The following is a 25,707-nucleotide window of genomic DNA, read 5'->3' on the forward strand; positions in this document are numbered from 1 at the left end:
CTCTTGTAGCCACAGCATTTATGTGGCTGCTCCAGTTCAGTTTCTGGTCAATGGTAATCCCCAGGATGTTGATAGTGGGGGATTCAGCGATGGTAATGCCATTGAATGTCAAAGGGAGATGGTTAGATTCTCTCTTGTTAGAGATGGTCATTGTCTGGCACTTGTGTGGCACGAATGCTACTTGCCACTTATCAGCCCAAGCCTGGATATTGTCCAGGTCTTGCTGCATCTGGACGTGGGCTGCTTCAGTATCTGAGGAGTCACGAATGGTGCTGAAAATTGTGCAATGATCAGCGAACATCCCCACTTCTGACCTTATGATGAGGGAAGGTCATTGATGAAGCGGCTGAAGATGATTGGACCTAGGACACTACCCTGAGGAACTCCTGCAGTGATGTCTTGGAGCTCAGATGATTGACCTGCAAAATCTACAACCATCTTCCTTTGTGCTAAGTATGACTCCAACCAGCAGAGGGATTTCCCCCAGATTACCATTGACTCCAGTTTTGCTAGGGCTCCTTGATGCCATAATTGGTCAAATGCTGCCTCGATGTCAAGGGCAGTCACTCTCACCCCACCTCACCTCCTGAATTCTGCTCCTTTGTCCATGTTTGAACCAAGGCTGTAATGAGGTCAGGAGCCGAGTGGCCCTGGCGGAACCCAAACTGAGCGTCGCTGAGCAGGTGATTGCTAAGCAAGTGCCGCTTGATGGCACTGTCGACGACACCTTCCATCACTTTTACCGATGATTGAGAGTAAACAGATGGGGCGGTAATTGGCCGGGTTGGACTTGTCCTGCTTTTTGTGTACAGGATGTACCTGGGCAGTTTTACACATTTCCAGGTAGATGCCAGTGTTGTAACTGTACTGGAACAGCTTGGCTCGGGGCACGGCTAGTTCTGAAGCACAAGTCTTCAGTACCATTGCCGGAATGTTGTCAGGGCCCATAACCTTTGCAATATCCAGTGCCTTCAGCCATTTCTTGATATCATGTGGAGTGAATCGGATTGGTGTGCTATAACAATTGTGTGGTCTAAACAAGGTTCTCTATAAATTTAATAGTACTTCCCTGCTGGTGAACTAATTCCTCTCGATGATCCTGAGGATATCCTTTGCTCTCTTATAGCCTTATGAACGTGTGTTGTTCCTTTCAGTAATTTCTGTGAGTGTTTTCCAGATCTCTTGCTCCTGTACTCCTTCTAATTTCTTACATTCTGTTCACAATTTATATCAATGACTTGGATGAAGGGATCAAATATATGATTGCTAAATTTGCCAATGACACCAAGATAGGAAGGAAAGTAAGTTGACATGAGGAGGTAAAGAGTCACAAGGTGATGTGGATAGGTTAAGTGAGTGGGCATAAATTTGGCAGATGGAGTATAATGTGGGAAAATGTGAACTTGCCAATTTGGTAGGAAGAACAGAAAAGCTGTTGAAATGGAGAGATTGCTGAACTCCATGGTACAGATGGATCTGGGTGTCCTGGTACATGAATCACAAAATGTGAGCATGCAGCTGCAGCAAGTGATTGGAACATGTAATGTTGATGTTCATTGCAAGAGGAATGGAATATAAAAGTTGTGAAGTTTTACTGCAGCTGTACAGGACTTTGGTGAGACCACATCTGGAGTACTATGTACAGTTTTGGTCTCCTTATTTGAAACAGTTCAGTTTAGTTTAGTTTAGAGATACAGCACTGAAACAGGCCCTTCGGCCCACCGAGTCTGTGCCAACCATCAACCACCCATTTATACTAATCCCACACTAATTCCATATTCCTACCACATCCCCACCTGTCCCTATATTTCCCTACCACGTACCTATACTAGGGGCAATTGCTAATGGCCAATTTACCTATCAACCTGCAAGTCTTTGGCATGTGGGAGGAAACCGGAGCACCCGGAGTAAACCCACGCAAACACAGAGAGAACTTGCAAACTCCACACAGGCAGTACCCAGAATTGAACCTGGGTCACTGGAGCTGTGAGGCTGCGGTGCTAACCACTGCGCCACCCATACCACTGCACCACTGTGCCACCCAGTTCAGAGAAGGTTCACTCGACTAATTCCGTGGATGAAGGGCTTATCTCATGAAGAAAGGTTAAACAGGCTGGGCCTTTACCCATTGCAGTTTAGAAGAATGAGAGGTGATCTTATTGAAACATGGAAGATATGAGGCGACTTGACAAAGTGGATCCTGGGAGGATGTTTCCTCCTGTGGGGGTGACTAGAACAAGGGAACACAGTTTCAGAATAAGAGGTCTCCTTTTTAAGACGGAGATGAGGAGAATTATTTTTCTCAAGACTCATTAGTCTGTGGAATCCGCTTCCACCTAAAGCAGTGGAGACAGGGTCATTGAATTTATTCAAGGCTGAGTTAGATAGATTTTTGATAGCCAAGGGAGATATGTGTGAGAGATGCCTTCGATGTTAAGTTAACTTATTCGGGTGGTTGGCCCGACATGTGGTTTTCTCTGGTCCTGAAGAGGACTGTTTCATTTGCTGCTCTCACCAGGAAGTTGATTTAACAAGTTCGGTGTCCTTTGAGATGATGTTAGTTGTGATCTAAGATGATGGAACAGGGTGAGCCACGAGAAGGCTGTCACCATCCACCCGAGAACAGCCTCAGACCCGGTCATGGTGACTGCTGCCACATTCTCCATAGCTGGAAGATTAAAGCATCTCCATCATGGGACTGTGGAGCTCCTAAACAGACCCTGGAGAACATTGTCAAACACTGTCCTCAGAGGAGATTCACAGGCAGCTTACACCATATCCACACTGTTACACCGGAAGCTTTGGCCTGGATTTCTGACTCAGATATTGATATTTAATGTGATTTTTGCTTCTACTGTAAAACGAATAAGAAGAAACCCCAAGCTTGTTCAGTTTGAGTGCACGGCTTGTGGGTGTCATAGACTGAACTGCAGTGTCTCACTTTACACCCATCTGGAGTTCCTTTGAACCGCCCCTGTATAGATCTCTCTTGTATACAATTTGAAATCTGTTATTTACTGTATCATTTCACCCTTTTTGGATCTGATTTAATAAAACTCTTCCACAGATACTGCGTGTGAGAGCCTTTGAAATGTTCTGATCTTTATAATTGTCATTGCTAATTTTGATGGTCTTGTCGATTCAATCGTTTGTTACTAACATACCATCTGATATTTCTTTAATAAAGAGAATTGTTTCAAACTCTTTCTTTATCAGCTCTTTAGCTCCTCCATTGATCCATGTCAATAATCCTTGGTTAGGTTGTAGGGTCAGGGGTTAGTGTTTTGGACTAGTGGTTATTGATTAGGGTTGGGGTTAGTGGCTGGGACTGAGGTTGGTAGTTACTGGCTGGGTTTGGCATTGGTAGTTATTGGCTGGGTTTGGCGTTGGTAGTTATTGGCTGGGTTTGGCATTGGTAGTTATTGGCTGGGTTTGGCATTGGTAGTTATTGGCTGGGTTTGGCATTGGTAGTTATTGGTTGGGTTTGGCGTTGGTAGTTATTGGCTGGATTTGGCGTTGATAGTTATTGGTTGGGATTGGGTGTTGGTAGTTATTGGTTGGGATTGGAGTTGTTAGTTATTGGTTGGGTTTGGCGTTGGTCGTTATTGGTTGGGTTTGGGGTTGATAGTTATTGGTTGGGTTTGGCGTTGGTCATTATTGGTTGGGTTTGGGGTTGGCAGTTATTGGTTGGGTTTGGCGTTGGTAGTTATTGGTTGGGTTTGGGGTTGATAGTTATTGGTTGGGTTTGGCGTTGGTCATTATTGGTTGGGTTTGGGGTTGGCAGTTATTGGTTGGGTTTGGCGTTGGTAGTTATTGGTTGGGTTTGGCATTAGTGGTTGTGGGTCGTTAATAGGGAGTTAGGTTTAGGAGTTAGTGATTAGGGTTTGAAACGACTATTAACAACACCAGTGTCAGCTGACATTTTTTTTTCACTTCCTGTTTTTTTATGCTCACGCTGATGAGTCACAAAACCTCATGAATTTTTCATTCAAGGAACCTTCTTTCTGGCCCAAGCCTAATTTCCTCCCCTCTTTCACATCTCTACATTTCCCACAGAAAAAGACATCAGGGACATTAGACTTGATGTTGCACTGATTACATCCAGTCATAGGCTCTCTGATTCCAGATTTGGTGTATCAGGGTACATGGTCCCTGGATTTGATGTTACAGTGAGTGGCCCCTGGACTTATCACAGTGTGAGTCCTCCCTGGATTTGGTGTTCACTGTGAGTCCACCCTGGATTTGGTGCCTCGGTGGGAGTCCTCCCTGAATTTGGTGCCTCGGTGGGAGTCCTCCCTGGATTTCGGATTGTTTTCACTGGAATGACGGAGGTGGAGGGGCGACATGATAGAGGTTTACAAAGTTATGAGCGGCATGGACAGAGTGGATAGTCAGAAGCTTTTTCCCAGGGTGGAAGAGTCAGTTACTAGGGGACATAGGTTTAAGGTGCGAGGGGCAAAGTTTAGAGGGGATGTGCGAGGCAAGTTTTTTACACAGAGGGTGATGAGTGCCTGGAACTTGCTGCCAGAGGAGGTGGTGGAAGCAGATACGATAGCGACGTTTAAGAGACATCTTGACAAATACATGAATAGGAAGGGAATAGAGGGATATGGGCCCCGGAAGTGCAGAAGGTGTTAGCTTAGACAGGCATCAAGATCGGCGCAGGCTTAGAGGGCCGAATGGCCTGTTCCTGTGCTGTACTGTTCTTTGTTTGTTCTTTGATTTGGTGCCTCGGTGGGGTTCCTCCCTGGATTTGGTGCCTCGGTGATAATCCTCCCTGGATTCGGTGCCTCGGTGTTAGTGCTTGGGATGTGAGCGTCGCTGCCAAGGCCAGAATTTGTTGTCCAACCCGAATGATGTCAAAGGCAGTCACTCTCAACTCTGGAATTCAGTTCTGTTGTCCATGCTTGGACCAAGGCTGGAAATTAGGTCTGGAGCCAAGTGTCTCTGGTAGAACCTAAACTGAGCACCATAAGGAAGCTGTTGCTGAGTAAGTGCAGCTTGATAGCATGGTCAATGACACCTTCCAACACTTTGCTGATGATCGAGAGCAGACTGATGGGGCAATAATTGGCTGGATTGGATTTGTCCTGTTTATTGTGAACATATACCTGGGCAAATTTCCACACTGTTGGATAGGTGCCAGTGATATGGTTATACTGGAGCAGCTTAGCTAGGGATGCAGCTGGATCTGGAGCTCAAGCCTTCAGTACTATAGCCAGGATGTTGTCAGGTACGTAGCCTTTGCTGCATCGTGAGTTCAGCCAGTTCTTTAAGTAAAAATCACAGACAGCGGTTCTTAAAGAGACACTGCAGGTCCGAGAATGCAATCAGCTAAATTCCAGATTATTAAACTCCAGTCCAGTTACAGGACTTATTAACATCAGCAAAAACAAACCCCAACTGTCAGAATGAACATGTTCAGTTCTGAACCTGATTAACAGCAGCTAAAACAGCAGAATCCAACTGCTGCAGTCACTTGTGAACTCGCTTGTGTTTCTGCAAATGTGATGACTGAATGAATCCCTTCCCACAAACAGTGCACATGAACGTCTTCTCCCCAGTGTGAATTTGCTGGTGTGTCAGCAAGCTGGATGATCGAGTGAATCCCTTCTCACACTCGGAGCATGTAACCGGCTTCTCCCCAGTGTGACTGCGCTTATGGGCTACAAGCTGTTTTGTGCTTTTAAAGTGTTTCTGACAGTCAGAACATTCAAAAGGCCTCTCCCTAGTATGAACACGCTGGTGTGCCAGAAGCTCGGATGACTGAACGAATCCCTTCCCACACTCGGAGCAGGTGAACGGTTTCTCTCCGGTGTGAACCCGCTGGTGTCTCCGAAGGCTGGAACTCTGAGCGAATCCTTTCCCACAGGCAGAGCAGGTGAATGGTCTTTCCCCAGTGTGAACCCGGCGGTGTGTCAAAAGGCTGGATTTCTGTGTGAATTCATCCCCACAAATGTAGCAGCTGAACGGCCTCTCCCCAGTGTGACTGCGTTGATGTATTTCCAGCTCAGACGGGTAACTGAATCCCTTCCCACAGTCCCCACATTTCCACGGTTTCTCCGTGCTGCGAGTGTCTTTGTGTCTCTCCAGCTTGGACAATCAGTTCGTTCACACACAGAACACGTGTGCAGTTTCTCCCCACTGTGAATGGTGCGATGTTTTTCAGGCTTTATAACTAGTTAAAACAGTTCTCCTTCCACATTTAAAAGCCAATCATATTCAGGTCCTGATGAATCAAGTGGCTCTGTCAGATCGTGGCGTGATGTTTGGTTTGAGTTTCCTGTTTGGAAATCTTCCCCTTCTAATCCCCTGTAAAAGGAGTTTACAAAAGCCATTATTGTCAGTTCAGGATAGAAATTCACAACTTTCTCTCCTCCTGCTTCCTGGCCCAGGATGGCTGGACAGGCGCCCTGCTGCACATTGCCTGCTATAAAATGATCATTAATCTGGGCCTGTCACTGGGAGAAGCCCAGCAGCTGCCGCTGCACACGATGCAAACTCAGTAGTTTCTTATTTGGAGTTTGAGGCCGACACTAGGTGTCTGTAAATCAGATAATGTTCCCTGTTTTATATTGGAGCCTAGGGCTGCTCTCGGTGTGTGAACCCTGAGCTGCCCAGGGTTAATAAACCTACTCCTTCCAGCCTCCTCCTTCCTGTTCCATTCCAATTCCCATCTCCCAGAAGCACAATAGGATTCCCCTTCTTCTGACCTACAACCCCACCAGCCTCCACATTCAACGCATCATTATCCATCATTTCCCCCAGCTCCAATGTGATGCCACCAACAAGCACATCTTTCCCTCCCCTTTCAGCATTCTGGTGGGACCATTCCCTCTGCAACCCGTATCACATCCAACACCCACTTCCCTTCCCATGCAAGCACAGGAGATGTCCAAGGCCCCAAACTCTCCCTCAAGGTGATTCAGCTATTTACTTGTATTTTTTTACGTACACCGTATTCACTGCTCACAATGCAATTTCTTCTGCACTGCAGAGCCCAAATGCAGATTGGGTGACCACTTTGTGGAACACCTCCATTGAGTATGCAAGATAACCCTTGTCGTCTGTCATCTGAATTCTCTGTTCCACTCAAACTCTGCCCTTGGACTCCTTCACTTTCTAATGAAGCTCAACAGCAGCTCATCTTTCAATTCGGCACTTCAGTCTTCTGTACTCAACATCGAGTTCAACAATTTCAGATCATTTCTGTTACAATTCAATGGGGTGTAAACAGTAACCGCAGAACTTACCAGCACCTTCAGGAGAAACAATGAGAAATCCCTGTGTGCAGAGTCTGCAAATCCTCCCCTTCTAACCCGCTATAGAAGGAGTTCACAAAAGTCATCACTGTCAGTACAAGAAAGAAATTCAAAACAGACAATTCTAGTTTCTATGGAACATTTTTTCCTCTCATGTTCCCCCAAAGCTGTAAATCGCTGTCCCTCCTCTCTGTGCTGAAATCCAAACCCATCTGCACCATTTCTTACCTCCACTGCCAGTTTTCTCCCTCCCTCTACTCTGACTGGGTTCAGATCTCCAGCCCCTGTGTGCAGAATGAATCAGATCAATGATTTTGTCTCCTGGTCACTGGGACCTTGAATAAAAACAAGAAATGCTGGAATCACTCAGCAAGTCTGGCAGCATCTGTGAAAAGAGAAGCAGAGTTAACGTTTCGGGTCAGTGACCCTTCTTCGGAACCTTGAAGCCCCGCCCACTCTGTGTCGTCACCAAGATGACCGCGCATGCGCTCTACTCCCCGCTCAGCCAAAATGGCGGCCGTTAGCCTCTCTCCTGTTCCCGGGAAAAAGCCCCGGAACTGCAAAGGCGGGATCTGGATGTTCTTATTCGGGGCTGGCAGCCTATACCAGGTGTTTCTGAAGGCTTCCCGCCCACTCGCCGGCTCCATTCCTCCCTGCGCCCCGGCGACTCTCACCCGCTGCAAAAGCGTCTCCACCAGTCGCACAGCTCCGATCGATGTGACACTGCGCATACTCGATACAGTCCAGCAGTGCGCCTGCGTAGACGGTCTGTGCTTGCGAGGTGACGTCTTCACACTGCGGCAATTGCTTGGTGACGTAATCTCAGTCACTAGCTATTTCCTCAGTGGCGGGAAGTTTGAAACCTCTGACCCCAGGGTTTCTGAGATCTTTCCAGCTGCAGAACACAGCAGGAAATTTTAAATGTGAAAACAGTGAAATCGTTTCAGAGGTGTTTATTTTTGAACATTTATCTACAATTTAGAACTTTTAGTGCTATGTTGTGTTATCTGTGAGAGGTTCCATGACTGGGTTGATGTGCTCCTTTGCTGTGGATCTGAATCTATGTCCATCCATTGCTCTGTTTCACCTCTGCCTTTGCCGATCGCCTTTCTGCCTGTGTCTAACTTTCTCTCCCTCTAATAATGGCTATACTTTAGCCGTGTTTGGTATTTTACTACTGTTTCTGTCAACCAAGACTAAATGAGGTTTCCACTGCTGCCCAACCTCTGATCATGCACTGCTGAATTACCAGCTTTATCTTCGCACTGTATCTTTCATGGTCAGGAATTGTTTTTCCTGTGCTATAGTCCATTTCTCCTCCACTTCTGAGCTTCTCTTGACCATCAAATTCTGCACCATTTTTATTCCCAATAATTCATTCTGCACACCCTGAAACGTTAACTGTCTCTTTCTCCACATATGCTGCCCGACCTGCTTATTTATTTCCAACATTTTTTCTCTTTATTTTAGATACACAGCATCTACCATATTTTGCTTTTGTTTAACTTGTAGCTGTTGCTCCCAGAACTGAGTTGAGAAACACAAACACACCAGTTAAAAGCCAGTTTGTATCGAGGAGTATGTCAATCTCTGGCCTCCTGTGTAGGTCTTTTTGTAGCATTAGTTTGAGTTGGAATGAAGATGGAGAAGAAGCTGCTGGGTTTAACCTTGAGTACATTTGAGCCCAGTTGGGTCCAACAATTATCACTGTGGGACTGTCAAGGGAGGTAGATTCTAGGGAGATGAGGTTGCTAAACAGACATTGTCTGTACTCTGTAAAGATAATTGTATTAGGAACAAATATTTCTGTAGAGGCTTCTAATCCATTTTACATATGCAGATTTTACTACTTCATTCTTGGGATATGGACATCATGAGTATTAGCTCAAAGGAAGTAGCTTATAAGAATTACCAGAAAACGTGGTAAGCCCGAGAATTGGGACCAATTTAGAATCCAGCAAAGGATGACCAAGAAACTGATAGGGAAAAGAGAATATGAATGCAAGCTAGAGAGAAACATGAATGCAAACTGTAAAAGCTCCTTACGGTATGTGAAAAGGAAAAGTTTAGCAAGAACAAATATGGGTCCATTACAGGCAGAGAGAGGAGAATTTGTAATAGAATAGGAAAACGGTGCAGAAACTAAACCATTACTTTGTGACTGTCTTCACAGAGGAAGATGCAGAAAATCTCCTACAAATACTAGGGAAACAAGGGACTTGTGAAAATGAAGGACTGAAAGAAATTAGTTTTAATAAAGAGGAGTACTCAAAAAATTAACTGAAGGTTGATAAATCCCCTGGACCAGATGAGCTACATCCCAGAGTGTTGAAGGAGTTGGTTATAGAGATAGTGGATGCATTGATGGTTATCTTTCAAAGTTCTATAGATTCTGGAAAAGTTCCTACAGACTGGAAAGTAGCAAATGTAACCCCACTATTTAAAAAGGGAGGGAGAGAGAAAACTGGAAACTGCAGACCAGTTAGTTTGATGTCAGTAGTAGGGAAAATGTTAGAACCTATTATAAAGGATGTAATAACTAGAAACTTTAAAAAAATGATTGGGCAGAGGCAACATGGATTTATGAGAGGGAAATCATGTTTGACAAATATGTTGGAGATTTTTTAAGGATGTTACTTGTAACATAGATAAAGGAGAACCAGTGGATGTGGTGTATTTGGATTTTCAGAAGGCTTTTGATAAGGTCCCACATAGGAGGTTAGTAAACAAAATTAGAGCATATGGGATTGGGGGTAATATACTGCAATGGATTGAGAATTGGTTAATGGACAGAAAACAGAGAGTTGGAATAAACAGGTCATTCTCAGGATGCCAGGCTGTTATTAGTGGGGTACCGCAAGGATCAGTGCTGGGACCACAGCTGTTTACAATCTATATAAATGACTTGGATATGGGGACCAATTGTAATATTTCCAAATTTGCTGCTGACACAAAACTAGGTGGGAATGTAAGTTGTGAGGAGGTTGCAAGGAGGCTTCAAGGGGATTTAGACAAGCAAAGTGAATGGGCAAGAACATGGCAGAGGGAATATAATGTGAATACGTGTGAGGTGATCCACTTGGTAGAAAAAAACAGAAGGAGGGAGGTTAGGAAGTGTTGATGTGCAAAGGGACCTGGGTGTCTTTGTTCATGAGTCACTTAAAAGCTCGTATGCAGATGCAGCAAGCAATTAGGAAGGCAAATGGTATGTTGGCCTTCATTGCAAGAGATTTTGAGCACAAGAGTAAAGATGTATTGCTTCAATTGTACAGGACCTTGGTGAGATCGCACCTGGAGTATTGTGTACTGTTTTGGTCTCTTTATCTAAGGAAGGATAAAATTGCCATAGAGGGAGTGCAGTGGAGGTTCACCAGACTAATGCCTGGGATGGTGGGATTGTCTTATGAGGAGAGATTGCAGAAACTGGGCCTGTATTCTCTAGAGTTTTAAAGAATGAGAGGCGATCTCACTGAAACTTACAAAATTCTGACAGGGCGTGACAGGGTGGACGTAAATAGGATGTTTCCCCTGGCTGGTGAGTCCATAACTAGGGGACATCGTCTCAGAATAAGGGGTAGGACGTTTAAGTCTGAGATGAGGGATTTCTTCACTCAGAGGGTGGTGAATCTTTGGAATTCTCTACCCCAGAAGGCTGTGGAAGCTCAATCATTGAGCATGTTCAAGACAGAAATTAAGAGATATCTGGATACTAATGATATCAAGGGATATGGGGATAGTGTGGGAAAGTGGCATTGAGGTAGATGATCAGCCATGATCTGTTTGAATGGGGGAGCAGGCTCGATGGGCTGAATGGCCTACTCCTGCTCCTATTTCCTATGTTCCTACAAGTAGTGTCCTTGAGTTCCCAAATGGAACAAGATGTATACTCTACTGGACTGACATGCCCTGCCATGAGACTATTAATTGACGTAATCAAAATAAACTGAAGATTTAAATGAATCAGCTGCTCACTTGTCAGCTACTTCCTTTGTGTTGATGTCACTTTATTTTATAGGGAGTTAACTTAAATGTTTTACTGAATGCTTATTATCTATTTATATATCAGATTTAATTTACTGAAAAATTCAGAACACTTTATTGACTCCATCGCTCGTTATTTCACTTTATCCCCTAGATCTGATTGATTAATTGAACACCGACTGTAATTATATGAGACGTTATCAAATTGGCTTTAGTTTTATGCAAATTAATAGATCGAATCTTACTCTATAGTTGATTAATGTGGAGACCAGATCTGAACACAGTTCTCCAGCTGTGGGGGCGAGTGCCTTACTAGTGTTTTATACAGTTCTAGCATAATCCCTCTGCTGTTATACTTGTTTAAAATCCGTTCATGGAATGTGGGTGTCACCGGTCAGGCCAGCATTTATTGCCCATCCCCAACTGCCCTTGAGAAACTGAATGGCTTGCTGGGCCATTTCAGAGGGCAAATAAAAGTCAACCACATTGCTGTGGATCCAGAGTCACATGTAGGCCACATATCATTATTTTCGAAATTTCTAGTTATCACACAACTGCAGATTTCCTTCCCTGAAGGACATTAATGAACCAGGTGGGTTTTTACAACAATTAATAATGGTTTGATGGTCACCATTAGACCAGCTTTTAATTCCAGATTTATGATTTGAATTCAAATTTTACCATCTGCCTGTGGTGGGATTCGAACTCACGTCCCGTCAGCATTAGTCTGAACCTCTGGACTACTAGTCCAGTGACATTACCACTACACCACCTCCGCTAATAAAGGAAATATCCCTTGTGCCTTCTTGACCACTTTTTCTACTTGTCCTGCTACCTTTAGGGATCTATGGACATGTACTCCAAGTTTTTTCTGTTCCTCTACACCTTTCTGGATTCCACCATTCACTGTGCATTCTCTTGCCTTGTTTGGGACGGTCATCAAGATCCAACAGTCACTCAATTCATCAAGACATGAATATCATTGGCCTTTAAATGTGCAAAAAGAAATGTTTATTTAACCTGTCTGTGAGGAAAGATTTCAAACATCAGTCTGACTGGAAAAGCACTGAGACACTCACACACATCTGAATGAGAGTGTTTCAGTGCGTTGACTGTGTGAAGAACTTTAACCAGTTATCCAGCCTGAAAAAAAATTGCATGATTTACATCTTGGAGGATCTGTACTCGTGTTCAATGTGTGGACAAGGTTTTGACTGATCATCCAACCTGGAGAGACACAAGGACACTGAATCATGGAGAAACCGTGGAAATGTAAGGACTGTGGGAAGGGGTTTGATTACCCGTCCAAACTGGAAACACATCGGCGCAGTCACACTGGGGAAAAGCCGTTCACCTGCTCAGTGTGTGGGAAGGGATTCACTCTGTTGTCCAACCTCCAGACACACCAGCGAGTTCACACAGGGGAGAGACCATTCACCTGCACTGAATGTGGGCGGGGTTTTACTTATTTATCCAGCTTGCTGAAACACCAGCGTATTCACACAGATCAGAGACCTTTTAAATGTTCTGACTGTGAGAAGAGCTTTAAAAGCAGAAATGAAGTGCTGAAACACCAATGCACTCACACTAGGGAGAGGACATTTACCTGCTCCGTGTGTGGGAAGGGATTCACCCAATTATCACATCTTCTGAGACTCCAGCCAGTTCACACTAGAGAGAGGCCCTTCACCTGCTCAGTGTTTGGCAAGCGATTCACTCAATCATTCACCCTGTCGAAACACCAGAGATCTCACACGTGACTGTATGGGTTGGATTCTGCTTTTGTTACTGCTGTTAATCACAGCCTGAACTGAATCATATTCGTTCTGTCAGTTATCTAAACATACAAACAGGAGTAGCCCATTTAACCCCTCAGGCCTGGTCCACCATTCACTGAGATTGTGACCTAACTGCATTTACCCTAATTTGCCCCACAACCCTTCTCCTGACCTTGGGATCCAGGGAGGACGGAGGTTTTGCAAACACCGGGTGTGGCTCAGGCCTGAATCGAAAACCGTGAATATTCAGGAGAGGGAGGGGAACCAGTGGGTGTAGAACTGAACCCAGCCAGTGTCAGCACCTTCAGGGGAGGAGAGGTACATTGCTGAGGGAGTTTTACTTCGTATCTAACCCATGCTGTACCTGCCTCGGGAGTATTTAGTGGGACACTGTAGAGGGAGCTTTACTCTGTATCTAACCCCTTGCTGTCCCTGTTCTGGGAGTGTTTGATGGGGACAGTGTAGAGGGAGCTTTACTCTATCTAACCCCATGCTGTACCTGTTCTGGGAGTATTTAATGGGACACTGTAGAGGGAGCTTTACTCTGTACCTAACCCTTTTTTTTTGCCTTTACACCCCAAACCCCTTTTATATATTTTTGATGAGGGGGCCTTTATTCCTCAGGCCCCCCTTATATATGTTTTATAAAATAACTTTATTAAAACAGATAAATAAAACAAAACTCAAATTAAAATGCCATTCTCAGTGTCAATGATGCACTCCAGTCCCTGCGGTGCCCACCAGTCATGGAAGGCCTCAAGTGTACCTATATCTAACCCATGTTGTACCTGCCCTGGGAGTGTTTGGTCAGACATTATAGAGGGAGCTTTACTCTGCACCTAACCTGTACTGTACTTGCCCCTGGAATGTTTGATGGGACCGTGCAGCGGGAGCTCTACTCTGTATCGAACTCAAGGTGCATCTGATTAGAGAATGCTTCAAGCAGACACTCGATGCTCAGTAAGCCCCAAAACCCATCTCTGACATCCATCAAATTGATCAGAAGAACATTGAACCCAAAGATAAGAGAAACCCATCTGTTTTATGGGTAATGGTAGCATGGTTGTCACGTTACTGGACTAGTAATCCAGAGGCCCAGGCAAATGATCTGGAGAAGAGTTTAAATCCCACCATGGCAGCTGGTGGAATTTAAATTAAATTAATTAATCAATCTGGAATAAAATGCTAGTCTCATTAACAGTGATCATCAAACGACCAGATTGTCGCAAAAGCCCATGTAGTTCACCAATATCTTTCAGGGTGGAAATCTGCTGTGCTTACCTGGTCTGGCATGCATGTGACTCCAGATCCACATCAATGTGGTTGATTCTTAACTGCCCTTTGAAATAGCCTAGCAAGCCACTCAGTTGTAGGCAGCTCACCACCACCAGCTCAAGGGCAATTAGGGATGGGCAATAAATGCTGGCCTTGCCAGTGATGCTCACATCTTAAGGAAAAAAAAAATTCTCGCCAGACACAGATCCGGAGGGACAGTGAGTGTCTGGAACATTTTTGTACAGTCTGCTCGATATTTCATCCCTTGGTCTGAATCTTTTGGTGATTGAATTTGATGTCCTGTAGTTACTGACTCACCAACTGATTTTTCCTCATTTACCTGATGAAATTTTGAACTCCTCCCTCAGATCTCCAGTGACCCTTTTCTCTAATGAAAAGAGCCCCAGTTTCTCTAATCTCTCCTGATAACTAAAGCCTCTCTTCCCTGGTATCATCTCAGTGAATCTCTTCTGCACCCTCTCCATGGCCTTGACATCCTTCCTGGTGTAAGGTCCTCAAAACCTGACCCAATACTCTAACTGCAGCCTAACCAATGATTTGAACTGGTTTACATGACCTCTGCCCTTTTGTACTCTACACCCTTAATTATAAAACCTATGATCCCATGTGCATTTTAACCATTTTTTCAACTTGTCCACCCAGTTTTAAAGGTTTGTGTATCCGAACCCCTTGTAATTTTAGAGATATTTACATAACATTATATTTTTCTAAAATATATTGACATCAAATGTCTGATATAATGTGTATTATGGGAAAGAGAGGTTTAGTCTGAGTTAGAAACTCAAACAGGCACCTCACTGCAGACAGGTCACCATGGCAACACTGATAAGACATTCCACAGAATCGACTCATTGGAAACTCTAATCAGATCAGGAGAAAGGACTGGGTTTATCTGTTATTAACCACAATATAAATTTAAACCAGAGTGAGGAATAGAATAGATTAGATTATAATGTATGATGTATGTACATATAATTGTCAAACTATAAGAAATAACATAATTAACACTAGGCAGGGGAGTTTAGAGATGGAGAAAATTACTGAAGAAAAGTAACTGCTGGGAACCAGGGAATGTGTCCTTGTAAATCAAGATTAGAGGAATTCCAGCTGTCTTTTCCTCACTTCCTGCCAAAACCCAGCAGAGAAGACAAAGAAGAGTCAGGATCCAGAGCTGCATCACTACAGTGAGGGGATACTGCTGTAAGGGGGCAGTCGGGACTGGAGACACCAGAGATCAAGCTCAGGGCACCCGAGGTTCCATCCAGCGGCTGACCTCATGTAAGTGACTGTGGACACGTGGGACTTGCATGTTTACTCTGATTGATCGATCAATATAAGATACAGTAGAGGACAGAGAATCTGTTCAACTTATATTTCTTAATTTATTAAACACTCTGAAATCGGATTTCAAAGTGCATTTTATAATTTCTCATTAAAATCAATGCTCACTTAATCAATTGGATCTAGGGGATGAAGTTAAAAATTAAATAATAGGGGATAGTTAAACCAAAGAAGTCTGAATTTTTCAGTAAATTATATTCTAAGGTTTTGAGATAATAAAAGTGAAATAAAACCATTTTTGTTAACACCTCCCTATAAAATAAAGTGATGTCAGCACAGGAAAAGCAGCTGATTGGTGAGTAGCTGGGCAGACTTTTTTTTGATTTATGTAGTAAGTTTAATAGTCTAATAAATGGACAGCTCAGACCGTGGAGTGTGCATCCTGCTTCATGTGGGAGCTCTGGGTTTCAGAGCTTGAGCAGCAATTGGCGTCACTGTGGTGCATCCATGAGGCTGAGAGCTTTGTGGTTAGTGTGTTTATAGATGTGTTCACCCCGCAGCCTAAAGGTATGCAGGTAGAGAGGGAATGGGTGACTGCCAGATGGTCAAGAAGGACCAAGCAGGTTGTGCAGGAGACCCCTGAGTGTATCTCACTCACCAACCAGTATTCCATTCTCATTACTGGTGAGAGTTATGGGTCCTCTGGGACGTGCAGCCAGAGTCTAACCAACGGTAGCACTACTGGGTCAGCTGTACAGGGGGGGAAGGAGGAAGATTGAAAAAGCAATGGTCATCGAAGATTTCATAGTCAGGGGAACAGACAGGCCTTTCTGTGGCTGCAGATGTGAATCCAGGATGGTGTGTTGCTTCCCTGGTGCCAGGGTCAAGGATGTCATTGAGTGGATGCAGAGCATCCTGAACAGGGTGGTGAACAGCCAGAAGTCATGTTCCATATCAGTAATAAGAACATAGTCAGAAAGAGGGGTGAGGTCCTGCAGGCAGAGTTTAGGGAGCTAGAAAAGAAACTAGCAAGCAGGACCTCAATGGTGGCAATCTTCAGATTACTACCAGTACCACGTGCAATTGCATATAGAAATAGGAGGATAGAGCAGATGAATTTGTGTCTGGAGAGATGGTGCAGGAGGGAGGGCTTTAGATTCCTGGCACATTGTGATCAGTTCTGGGGATGGTGGGACCTGTACAGAGCCAGGACCAGTGTCCTTGCGGGTCGATTTGCTAGTGCTATTGGGAAGCATTTAAACTAACTTGGCAGGGGTGTGGGAACCAGGAGGTAATATTAAAGAGGAAAACCAAGGTGCACAGAAAATTGGGACAGATAGATTACAGTGGAAAATAGTATGTCATCAGGTGGAATCAGTGTAAGAGGGAATGTATGAAGGTCTAAATTGGGTTTAAAGTGCACGTATATGAATGTGAAAAGTGTGGTAAATAAGGTTGATGAGCTGCAGGCGCAGATTGTCAAGAGGAAATATGATGCTGTGGTGAAAACAGAGACCTGGCTCGAAACCAGGCAGAACTGGGTGCTAAGTATTGCTGGATACAAGGTATTCAGGAAAGATAGGGAAGGAAGGAAAGGAGGAGAGGTAGCTGCAATGATCAGGAGAACATTACAGTGCTGGAGAGAGGGGATGTCCAAGAGGGGTCAAGGACAGAATCTATTTGGTTGGAACTAAGAACAATACAGGTAATATTACATTGCTGGGTGTACTCCATAGGCCACCAACTAGTGGGAATGATATAGAGGAAATTACAGAGAGGTGCAAGAATGATGTAGTAGTTATAATGGGGGACTTTAATTATCCTAATATAGAGTGGGATAGTAATAGGCAGAGAGTGGGAAGGGTTTCTAGAGTGTGTTCAGGAGAATTCTCTACATCAATATGTTTCCAGTCCGATGAGGAAGGAGGTATTGCTGGATCTGGTTCTGGGGAGTGAGGTAGGTCAAGTGGATCAAGTGACAGTAGGGCAACATTTAGGGGACAGTGACTGTAGCATCATGAGGTTTAGGTTAGCTATGGAGAAGGACAAGGAGCAATCCAGAGTAAAGATAATTAATTGGGGGAAGGGCCAACTTCAATGGAGTGAGAACGGATCTGGCCTAAGTAAATTGGAATCCAAGATTGGAAGGCAAAACTGTAACTGAACAATGGGATATCTTTAAAAAGGAGATAATTTGTGTGCAGTCAAGATACATTCCCACGAGGGAGAAAGGTAGGACAAATAGACCAGAGCTCTTTGGATGGTGACAGAGATAGTTAGTAAGGTGAAGCAGAAAAAGGGTGCATATCACAGATGTCAGCTGGATAATATTGAGAACCAGACTGAATATAGAAGGTTCAGAAGGGAAGTTTTTTTTGATTCATTCATGGGATGTGGGCATCGCTGACTAGGATAGCATTCATTGTTCACCCCTAATTGCCTTTGAGAAGGTGGTTGTGAGGTGCCTTCTTCTAAGGGGGCACTGTTGTAAAATAAGGGGTCACCCTTTTAGGACAGAGATGAGAATTTTTTCTCTCAGATGGTTGTGCGACTTTGGCCTCAGAAGGTGGTGGAGGCGGGGTCATTGAATATTTTTAAGGTGGAGGTAGATAGATTCTTGTTAAGCAAGGGAATCAAAGATTGTCCGGGGTAGATGGGAGTGTGGAATTCGAGACAGAAACCGATCAGCCATGATCTTATTGAATGGTGGAGCAAGCTAGAGGGACTGAATGGCCTGCTTCTCCTAATTCGTATGTTCTTGAACCATTGCAGTCCTTGCGGTGTCAGTACACCCACAGTGCTGTTAGGAAAGGAGCGAAAAAAACAAAGAGAAGCAAAGAGTGAGTATGAGAAGAGACTGTGGTTAACATAAAAGGGAATCTAAACATTTTCTATAGGCATATAAATAGTAAAAGGGTGGTAAAAGGAGGAGTGGGGACGATTAGGGATCTAAAAGGGGATTTACACATGGAGGCAGAGGGCATGGCTGAGGAACTAAATGAGTACATTGCGTCTGTCTTTACCAAGGAATGCTCAAGTCATAGTGAAAAAGGATGTAGTTGAGACACTGGATGGGCTAAAAATTGATAAAGAGGAGACACTAGATAGGCTGCCTGTACTTAAAAGTTGATAAGTCACCAGGATCGGATGCTTCGGGAGGTAAAGGTGGAAATTGCAAAGGCACTGGCCATAATCTTCCAATCCTCCTTACATACAGGGTGGTGCCAGAGGACTGAAAAATTGCAAATGCTCCACCCTTGTTCAAAAAGGAGTGTAAGGACAAGCTCAGAAACTACAGGCTGGACTGTTTAACCTCGGTGGTGATAAAGCTTTGAGAAACGATAATCTGGGGCAAAATTAACGGTCACTTGGACAAATGTGGATTAACTAATTAATGAAAGCCATGAGGGCAAATCATGTTTAACTAACTTGCTTGAGTTTTTTGATGAGGTAACAGGGAGGGTTGATGAGGGTAATGTGGTTGATGTGGTGTACATGGACTTCCAAAAGGCACTTGATAAAGTGCCACACAACAGGATTGTCAGCAGAGTTAGAGGCCATGGAATAAAAGGGACAGTAGCAGCATGGATACGCAATTGGCTGAGTGACAGAAAACGGAGTGTATTTGTGAACAGTTGTTTTTCCAGACTGGAGGAAGGTATAGTGGGGATCCCCACGGGTCAGTGTTAGGACCCCTGATTTTCTTGATAAATATTAATAATCTAGATTGGGTGTATAGGGCATAATTACAAATTTTCAGATGACACAAACTTTAGAAGTATTGTGAACTGAGAGGAGGATAGCAATAAACTTCACGAGGACATAGGCTGGTGGAATGACAGATGAAATTGAATGCAGAAAAGTGTGAAGTGATTTATTTTGGCTGGATGAACGAGGAGAGGAAATATAAAATAAAGGATACAAATCTAAAGGGGATGCAGAAGCAGAGAGACCTGGGGGAGGTAGGAGTGCATGTGCACAAATCATTGAAGGTTGCCGGGCAGGCTGAGAAAGCGATTAATAAAGCATAAGGGATCCTGGGCTTTATAAATAGGAGTATAGAGTGTCAAAACAAGGAGCTTATGATAAATCTGTATAAAAAACTGATTTGGCCTCAACTGGAGTGTTGTGTCTATTCTGGGCACTGCACTTTAGGAAGGATCTTAAGGCATGAGAGAGGGTGCAGAAAAGATTCACAAGAATGGTTCCAGGGATGAGGAACTTTAGTTATGTGGTTAGGTTGGAGAAGCTGCTGTCTGTCCTGAATGAATCCATTTCACTAACAAATGTTGAATTTTTTTTTTTATTCGTTCATGGATGTGGGCATCGCTGGCCAGGCCAGCATTTATTGCCCATCCCTAATTGCCCTTGAGAACGTGGTGGTGAGCTGCCTTCTTGAACCACTGCAGTCCATGTGAGGTAGGTACACCCACAGTGCTGTTAGGGAGTTCCAGGATTTTGACCCAGCGACAGGGAAGGAACGGCAATATAGTTCCAAGTCAGGATAGTGTGTGACTGGCACAGGAACCTGCAGGTGGTGGTGTTCCCATGCATTTGCTGCCCTTGTCATTCTAGCTGGTAGAGGTCGCGGGTTTGGAAGGTGCTGTCTAAGGAGCCTTGGTGCGTTGCTACAGTGCATCTTGTAGATGGTACACACTGCTGCCACTGTGCGTCGGTGGTGGAGGGAGTGAATGTTTGTAGATGGGGTGCCAATCAAGCGGGCTGCTTTGTCCTGGATGGTGTCGAGCTTCTTGAGTGTTGTTGGAGCTGCACCCATCCAGGCAAGTGGAGAGTATTCCATCACACTCCTGACTTGTGCCTTGCAGATTGTGGACAGGCTTTGGGGAGTCAGGAGGTGAGTTACTCACCGCAGGATTTCTAGCCTCTGACCTGCTCTTGTAGCCACAGTATTTATATGGCTACTCCAGTTCAATTTCTGGTCAATGGTAGCCCCTAGGATGTTGATAGTGGGGGATTCAGCGATGGTAATGCCGCTGAATGTCAAGGGGAGATGGTTAGATTCTCTCTTGTTGGAGATGGTCATTGCCTGGCACTTGTGTGGCGCGAATGTTACTTGCCACTTATCAGCCCAAGCCTGGATATTGTCCAAGTCTTGCTGCATTTCTACATGGACGGCTTCAGTATCTGAGGAGTCACGAATGGTGCTGAAGATTGTGCAATGATCAGCGAACATTCCCACTTTTGACCTTATGATTGAAGGAAGGTCATTGATGAAGCAGCTGAAGATGGTTGGGCCTAGGACACTACCCTGAGGAACTCCTGCAGTGATGTCCTGGAGCTGAGATGATTGACCTCCAACAACCACAACCATCTTCCTTTGCGCTAGGTATGACTCCATCCAGCGGAGGGTTTTGCCCCTGATTCCCATTGACCTCAGTTTTGCTAGGGCTCCTTGATGCCATACTCGGTCAAATGCTGCCTTGATGTCAAGGGCAGTCACTTTTACCTCACCTCTTGAGTTCGGCTCTTTTGTCCATGTTTGAACCAAGGCTGTAATGAGGTCAGGTGCTGAGTGGCCCTGGCGGAACCCAAACTGAGCAGGTTTTTTTTTTTAAGTTCATTCAGGGATGTGGGCATCACTGGTTAGGCCAGCATTTATTGCCCATCCCTAATTGCCCTTGAGAAAGTGGTGGTGAGCTGCCTTCTTGAACCGCTGCAGTCCATTTGGGGTAGGTACACCCACAGTGCTGGTCGGATGAATGGTCAGAATATAAAGAACGGCAGAGAATGACAAGAAGGTTAATCAGAAGAAAGAAATTAGAGTATGAGAGGAAGCTAGACAGAAATGTAAAAATGGATAGCAAGAGTTTCTACAGGTACTTAAAAAGGAAAAATTGAGTGTTTGTCCTCTAGAGGATGAGAATGGTGAGTTAATAGTAGATAATAAGGAAATGGCGGATAAAATGAATATTTTGCTTGTCTTGACTATCGAGGATACAAAAAACATTCCAGTATTAACTGTAAATCAGGAAGTGGAAGGAAGAGAGGAACTTGGTGAAATTACAATCACCAGAGAAGCAGTACTGACCAAACTGATGGAGCTGCTGCCTGATCAGGTCCCGATGGGCTTCATCGTACGGTCTTAAAAAAAGCAGCTAATGAGGTAGTAGATGCATTAGTGTTCAATGCCTCTGCTATTTCCTCATTCCCCATGATGATTTCTCCTGTCTCTGCCTCTAAGGGACCAACGCCTACTTTAGCTACTCTCTTCCTTAATATGTAGTTATAAAAGCTCTTACAATCTGTTTTACATTGCTGGCTAGTTTACTCTTATTCTAATTTTTCCCTTTTTATCAACTTTTTGGTGGCCCATTGCTGCTTTTTAAAACACTCCCAATCCTCAGACGTGCTACTATTTTTTGCAAGATTGTAAGCCTCTTCTTTTAATCTAATACTCTCCTTAACTTCCTGAATGACACATGGATGGGTCTTTCTTAACATGTTTTTGTTTTTGATCAGAATGTACTTTATTGAACCCTTTGAATTGTTTCTTTAAATGTTTCTCACTGTTCATTTATTGCCATAACTTCCTGTCTATTTACCCAATTAACCTTAGCCAGTTCTCCCCTCATACCATCACAATTGGCTTTAAGTTTAAGATTCTTGTTTGTGATTGAAATGTGTCACTTTCAAACTTAATGTGAAATTCAATGGTATTATGATCACTACTTCCCAATGCATCTTTTACTATGATATTGCTTATCAACCCTGCTTCATAACACAATATGAGATCTAAGATAGCTTTATCCCTAGTTGGTTCTACAAAGTATTGCTCCAAGAAACTGTCACAGAAGCATTCTAAAAATTCATCTTCTAGACCACTGTTGCCAATTTGATTGTCCCAGTCTATATGCAGATTAAAGTCCCCACAATTAATACATTACATTTTTTACATGCTCCAAATATTTCCCGTTTAATGTTCTGTCCAATAATATAACTATTACAAATAGTTTGTGTCTATCTTCACATTACAATCATAGAAAGTTTAAAGCACACAAAGAGGCCACTTGGCCCATCGTATCTGTGCCTGCCGAAAAACGATGCACCTATTCTAATACCACCTTCCAGCACTTGGTCCGTAGCCCTGCAGATTACAGTACTTGAGGTGCATGTCCAGACTCCTTTTGAATGAGTTGAGGGTCTTTGCCTCAACTACCCTTTCAGGCAGTGAGTTCCAGACCATCACCACCCTCTGGGTGAAAAAGCTTTTCTTCAACTCCCCTCTAATTTTTGTACCAATCATTTTAAATCTGTGCCCACTCGTCACTGACCTCTCTGCTAAGGTGACTAGACCCTTCACCTCTACTCTATCCATTAACCTCAAAATGTTGTACTTTTGTACACAAGTTCCGTCCCAGAAATAGGCAGTAACCTAGGGGCTAAAAAAAAGTGGGGAAATTAAGGATATTGATTTCAGCCAAGGAAAAGTGTTGGAGAAACTTGAGGGACTAAAATCTGACCTGATGGCCTACATCCTCGGGTTCTAAAAGAGATAGCTACAGAGATAGTGGATGCACTGGCTATGATTTCCCAGAATTCCTTAGATTCAGGAATGGTCCTGTCAGATTAGAAGTTGGCAAATGTTACGCTACTTTTCAAGAAAGGAGGTAGAGAAAAAAAACAGGGAACTACATTCCAGTTAGCTTAACATCAGTTGTTGGGAAGATGCTGGAAACCATTATTAAAGAAGTCTTAACATTGCACTTGGAAAAGCACAGTGTGATTAGAACAGTCAGCATGGTTTTACTAAAGAGAAATCCTGTTTGACAAATTTATTAGAGTTTTTTTGAGGATGTAACTAGTAGAGTAGATAAAGGGGAAGCAGAAGGTGTAGTATACCCGGATTTTCAAAAGGCATTTGATAAGGTGCCACATAAAAGATTAATAGGCAAGATAAAGGCTCATGCTGTTGGGGGTAATATATTAACGTGGATAGAGGATTGGTTAACAGACTGGAAACAGAGAGTGAGCATAAATGAGGCATTTTCTAGTTGGCAGGCAGTGAATAGTGGGGTGCTGCAAGGATCAGTGCTGGGGCCTCAGCTATTTACACTCTAAATGTGTTGGATGAAGAGACAGAGAGTAATGTATCTAAGTTTGATGATGATACAAAGCTCGGTTGACAGGTAAGCTGTGGGGAGGATGTAGAGAGGCTGCACCTAGGAGGAGGGGCTGAGCCCAGATGTCGCTCATTGGCTGAAACTCTGCATCATTTTGAAACCTGATTTCTCTCAAACTCCAGGAGCAAACTGGCCCTTTCTGTTGTGGCTTTAAACAGATGAAACCCTGTGGGTGTGAAGTAACTAGAGGAGGTGGCTCCACAAATATCCCCATCCTCAATGATGGGGGAGCCCATACATCAGTGGGAAAGATAAGGCTGAAGCATTTGCAACAATCTTCAGCCAGAATGCCGAGTTGATGATCCATCTCGCATTCTCCTGAAGTCCCCAGCATCACAGATGCCAGACTTCAGCCAATTCGATTCACTACGCATGATATCAAGAAACGACTGAAGGCACTGGATACTGCAAAGGCTATGGGCCCTGACAATATTCCGGCAATAGTACTGAAGACCTGTGCTCCAGAACCTGCTGCGCCCCTAGCCAAGCTGTTCCAGTACAGCTACAACATTGGCATCTACCCTGCAAAGTGGAAAATTGCCCAGGTATGTCCTGTACACAAAAAGTAGGAAAGGTCCAACCCGGCCAATTACCACCCCATTAGCCTACTCTCAATCATCAGTAAAGTGATGGAAGGTGTCATCAACAGTGCTATCAAGCGGTACATTTTGTGCCCTTGCCACCCTCAGTGCTTCCTCCAAGTGGTGTTCAACATGGAGGAGTACTGAGTCAGTAGGCTGTGGCGTAGTGGTATTATCACTGGACTAGTAACCCAGAGATCCAGGGTATTTCTCTGAGGACATAGGTTCGAATCCCACCACAGCAGAAGGTGGAATTTGAAGTTAATTAATAAATCTGGAATTAAACGCATGATGGCCATGAAACCATTGTCGATTGTTGTAAAAACCCATCTGGTTCATTATTGTCCTTTCGGGAAGGAAATCTGCTGTCCTTACCTGGTCTGGCCTACATGTGACTCCAGACGCACAGCAATGTGGTTAACTCTTACAGGCCCTCTGAAATGGCCTAGCAAGCCACTCAGTTGTACCTAACGCTACGAAGTCATTAAAAAGGAATGAAACCGGACAGACCAAACGGCATCGACCTAGGCACCGGAAACGAAAAAGGCAAACCCAGCCCTGTCGACCCTGCAAAGTCCACCTTACTAACATCTGGGGGTTTGTGCCAAAGTTGGGAGAGCTGTCCCACAGACTGGTCAAGCAACAGCCTGACATAGTCATACTCACGGAATCATACCTTACAAAGTCCCAGACACTGCCATCACCATCCCCGGGTATGTCCTGTCCCACCGGTAGGACAGACCCACCAGAGGTGGTGGCACAGTGGTATACAGTAGGGAGGGAGTTGCCCTGGGAGTCCTCAACATCGATTCTGGACCCCATGAAGTCTCATGGCATCAGGTCAAACATGGGGAAGGTAACCTCCTGCTGATTTCCACTTACCGCCCTCCCTCAGCTGATGAGTCAGTACTCCTCCATGTTGAACACCACTTGGAGGAAGCACTGAGGGTGGCAAGGGCACAAAATGTACTCTGGATGGGGGACTTCAATGTCCATCACCAAGAGTGGCTTGGTAACACCACTACTGACCGAGCTGGCTGAGTCCGAAAGGACATAACTGCTAGACTGGATCTGCGGCAGGTGGTGAGGGAACCAACACGAGGGAAAAACATACTTGACTTCGTCCTCACCAAGCTGCCTCCTGCAGATGCTTCTGTCCATGACTGTATTGATGGGAGTGACCACCGCACAGTCCTTGTGGAGACAAAGTCCCGCCTTCACATTGAGGATACCGTCCATCGTGTTGTGTGACACTATCACTGTGCTAAATGGGATAGATTTCGAACAATACAAAACTGGGCATCCATGAGGCGCTGTGGGTCATCAGCAGCAGCAGAATTGTACTCAACCACAATCTGTCACCTCATGACCCGGCATATCCCCCACT

General features: G+C 44.4%; 2 protein-coding genes across 2 annotated transcripts; one reads left to right on the top strand and one right to left on the bottom strand.

Annotated features, from left to right (window-relative positions):
- Positions 1–1,491: 1,491 nt before the first annotated feature.
- LOC137348566 (zinc finger protein 239-like) lies at positions 1,492–6,759 on the bottom strand. Its single transcript, XM_068013862.1, has 2 exons — positions 6,637–6,759; positions 1,492–6,093 (listed from the first exon to the last, which is right to left on the bottom strand). The coding sequence occupies exons 1-2, from the start codon at positions 6,757–6,759 to the stop codon at positions 5,476–5,478; spliced, it is 741 nt and encodes a 246-aa protein (XP_067869963.1). The 3' UTR covers positions 1,492–5,475.
- A 5,737-nt stretch (positions 6,760–12,496) lies between these two features.
- LOC137348567 (zinc finger protein 664-like) lies at positions 12,497–13,003 on the top strand. The gene has a single exon (XM_068013864.1). It carries the CDS (start codon positions 12,497–12,499, stop codon positions 13,001–13,003), a length of 507 nt encoding a protein of 168 aa, XP_067869965.1.
- Positions 13,004–25,707: the final 12,704 nt, after the last annotated feature.

The sequence above is a fragment of the Heterodontus francisci genome, chromosome 34 (assembly GCF_036365525.1).
Source record: "Heterodontus francisci isolate sHetFra1 chromosome 34, sHetFra1.hap1, whole genome shotgun sequence".
NCBI classification, from domain to species: domain Eukaryota; kingdom Metazoa; phylum Chordata; class Chondrichthyes; order Heterodontiformes; family Heterodontidae; genus Heterodontus; species Heterodontus francisci.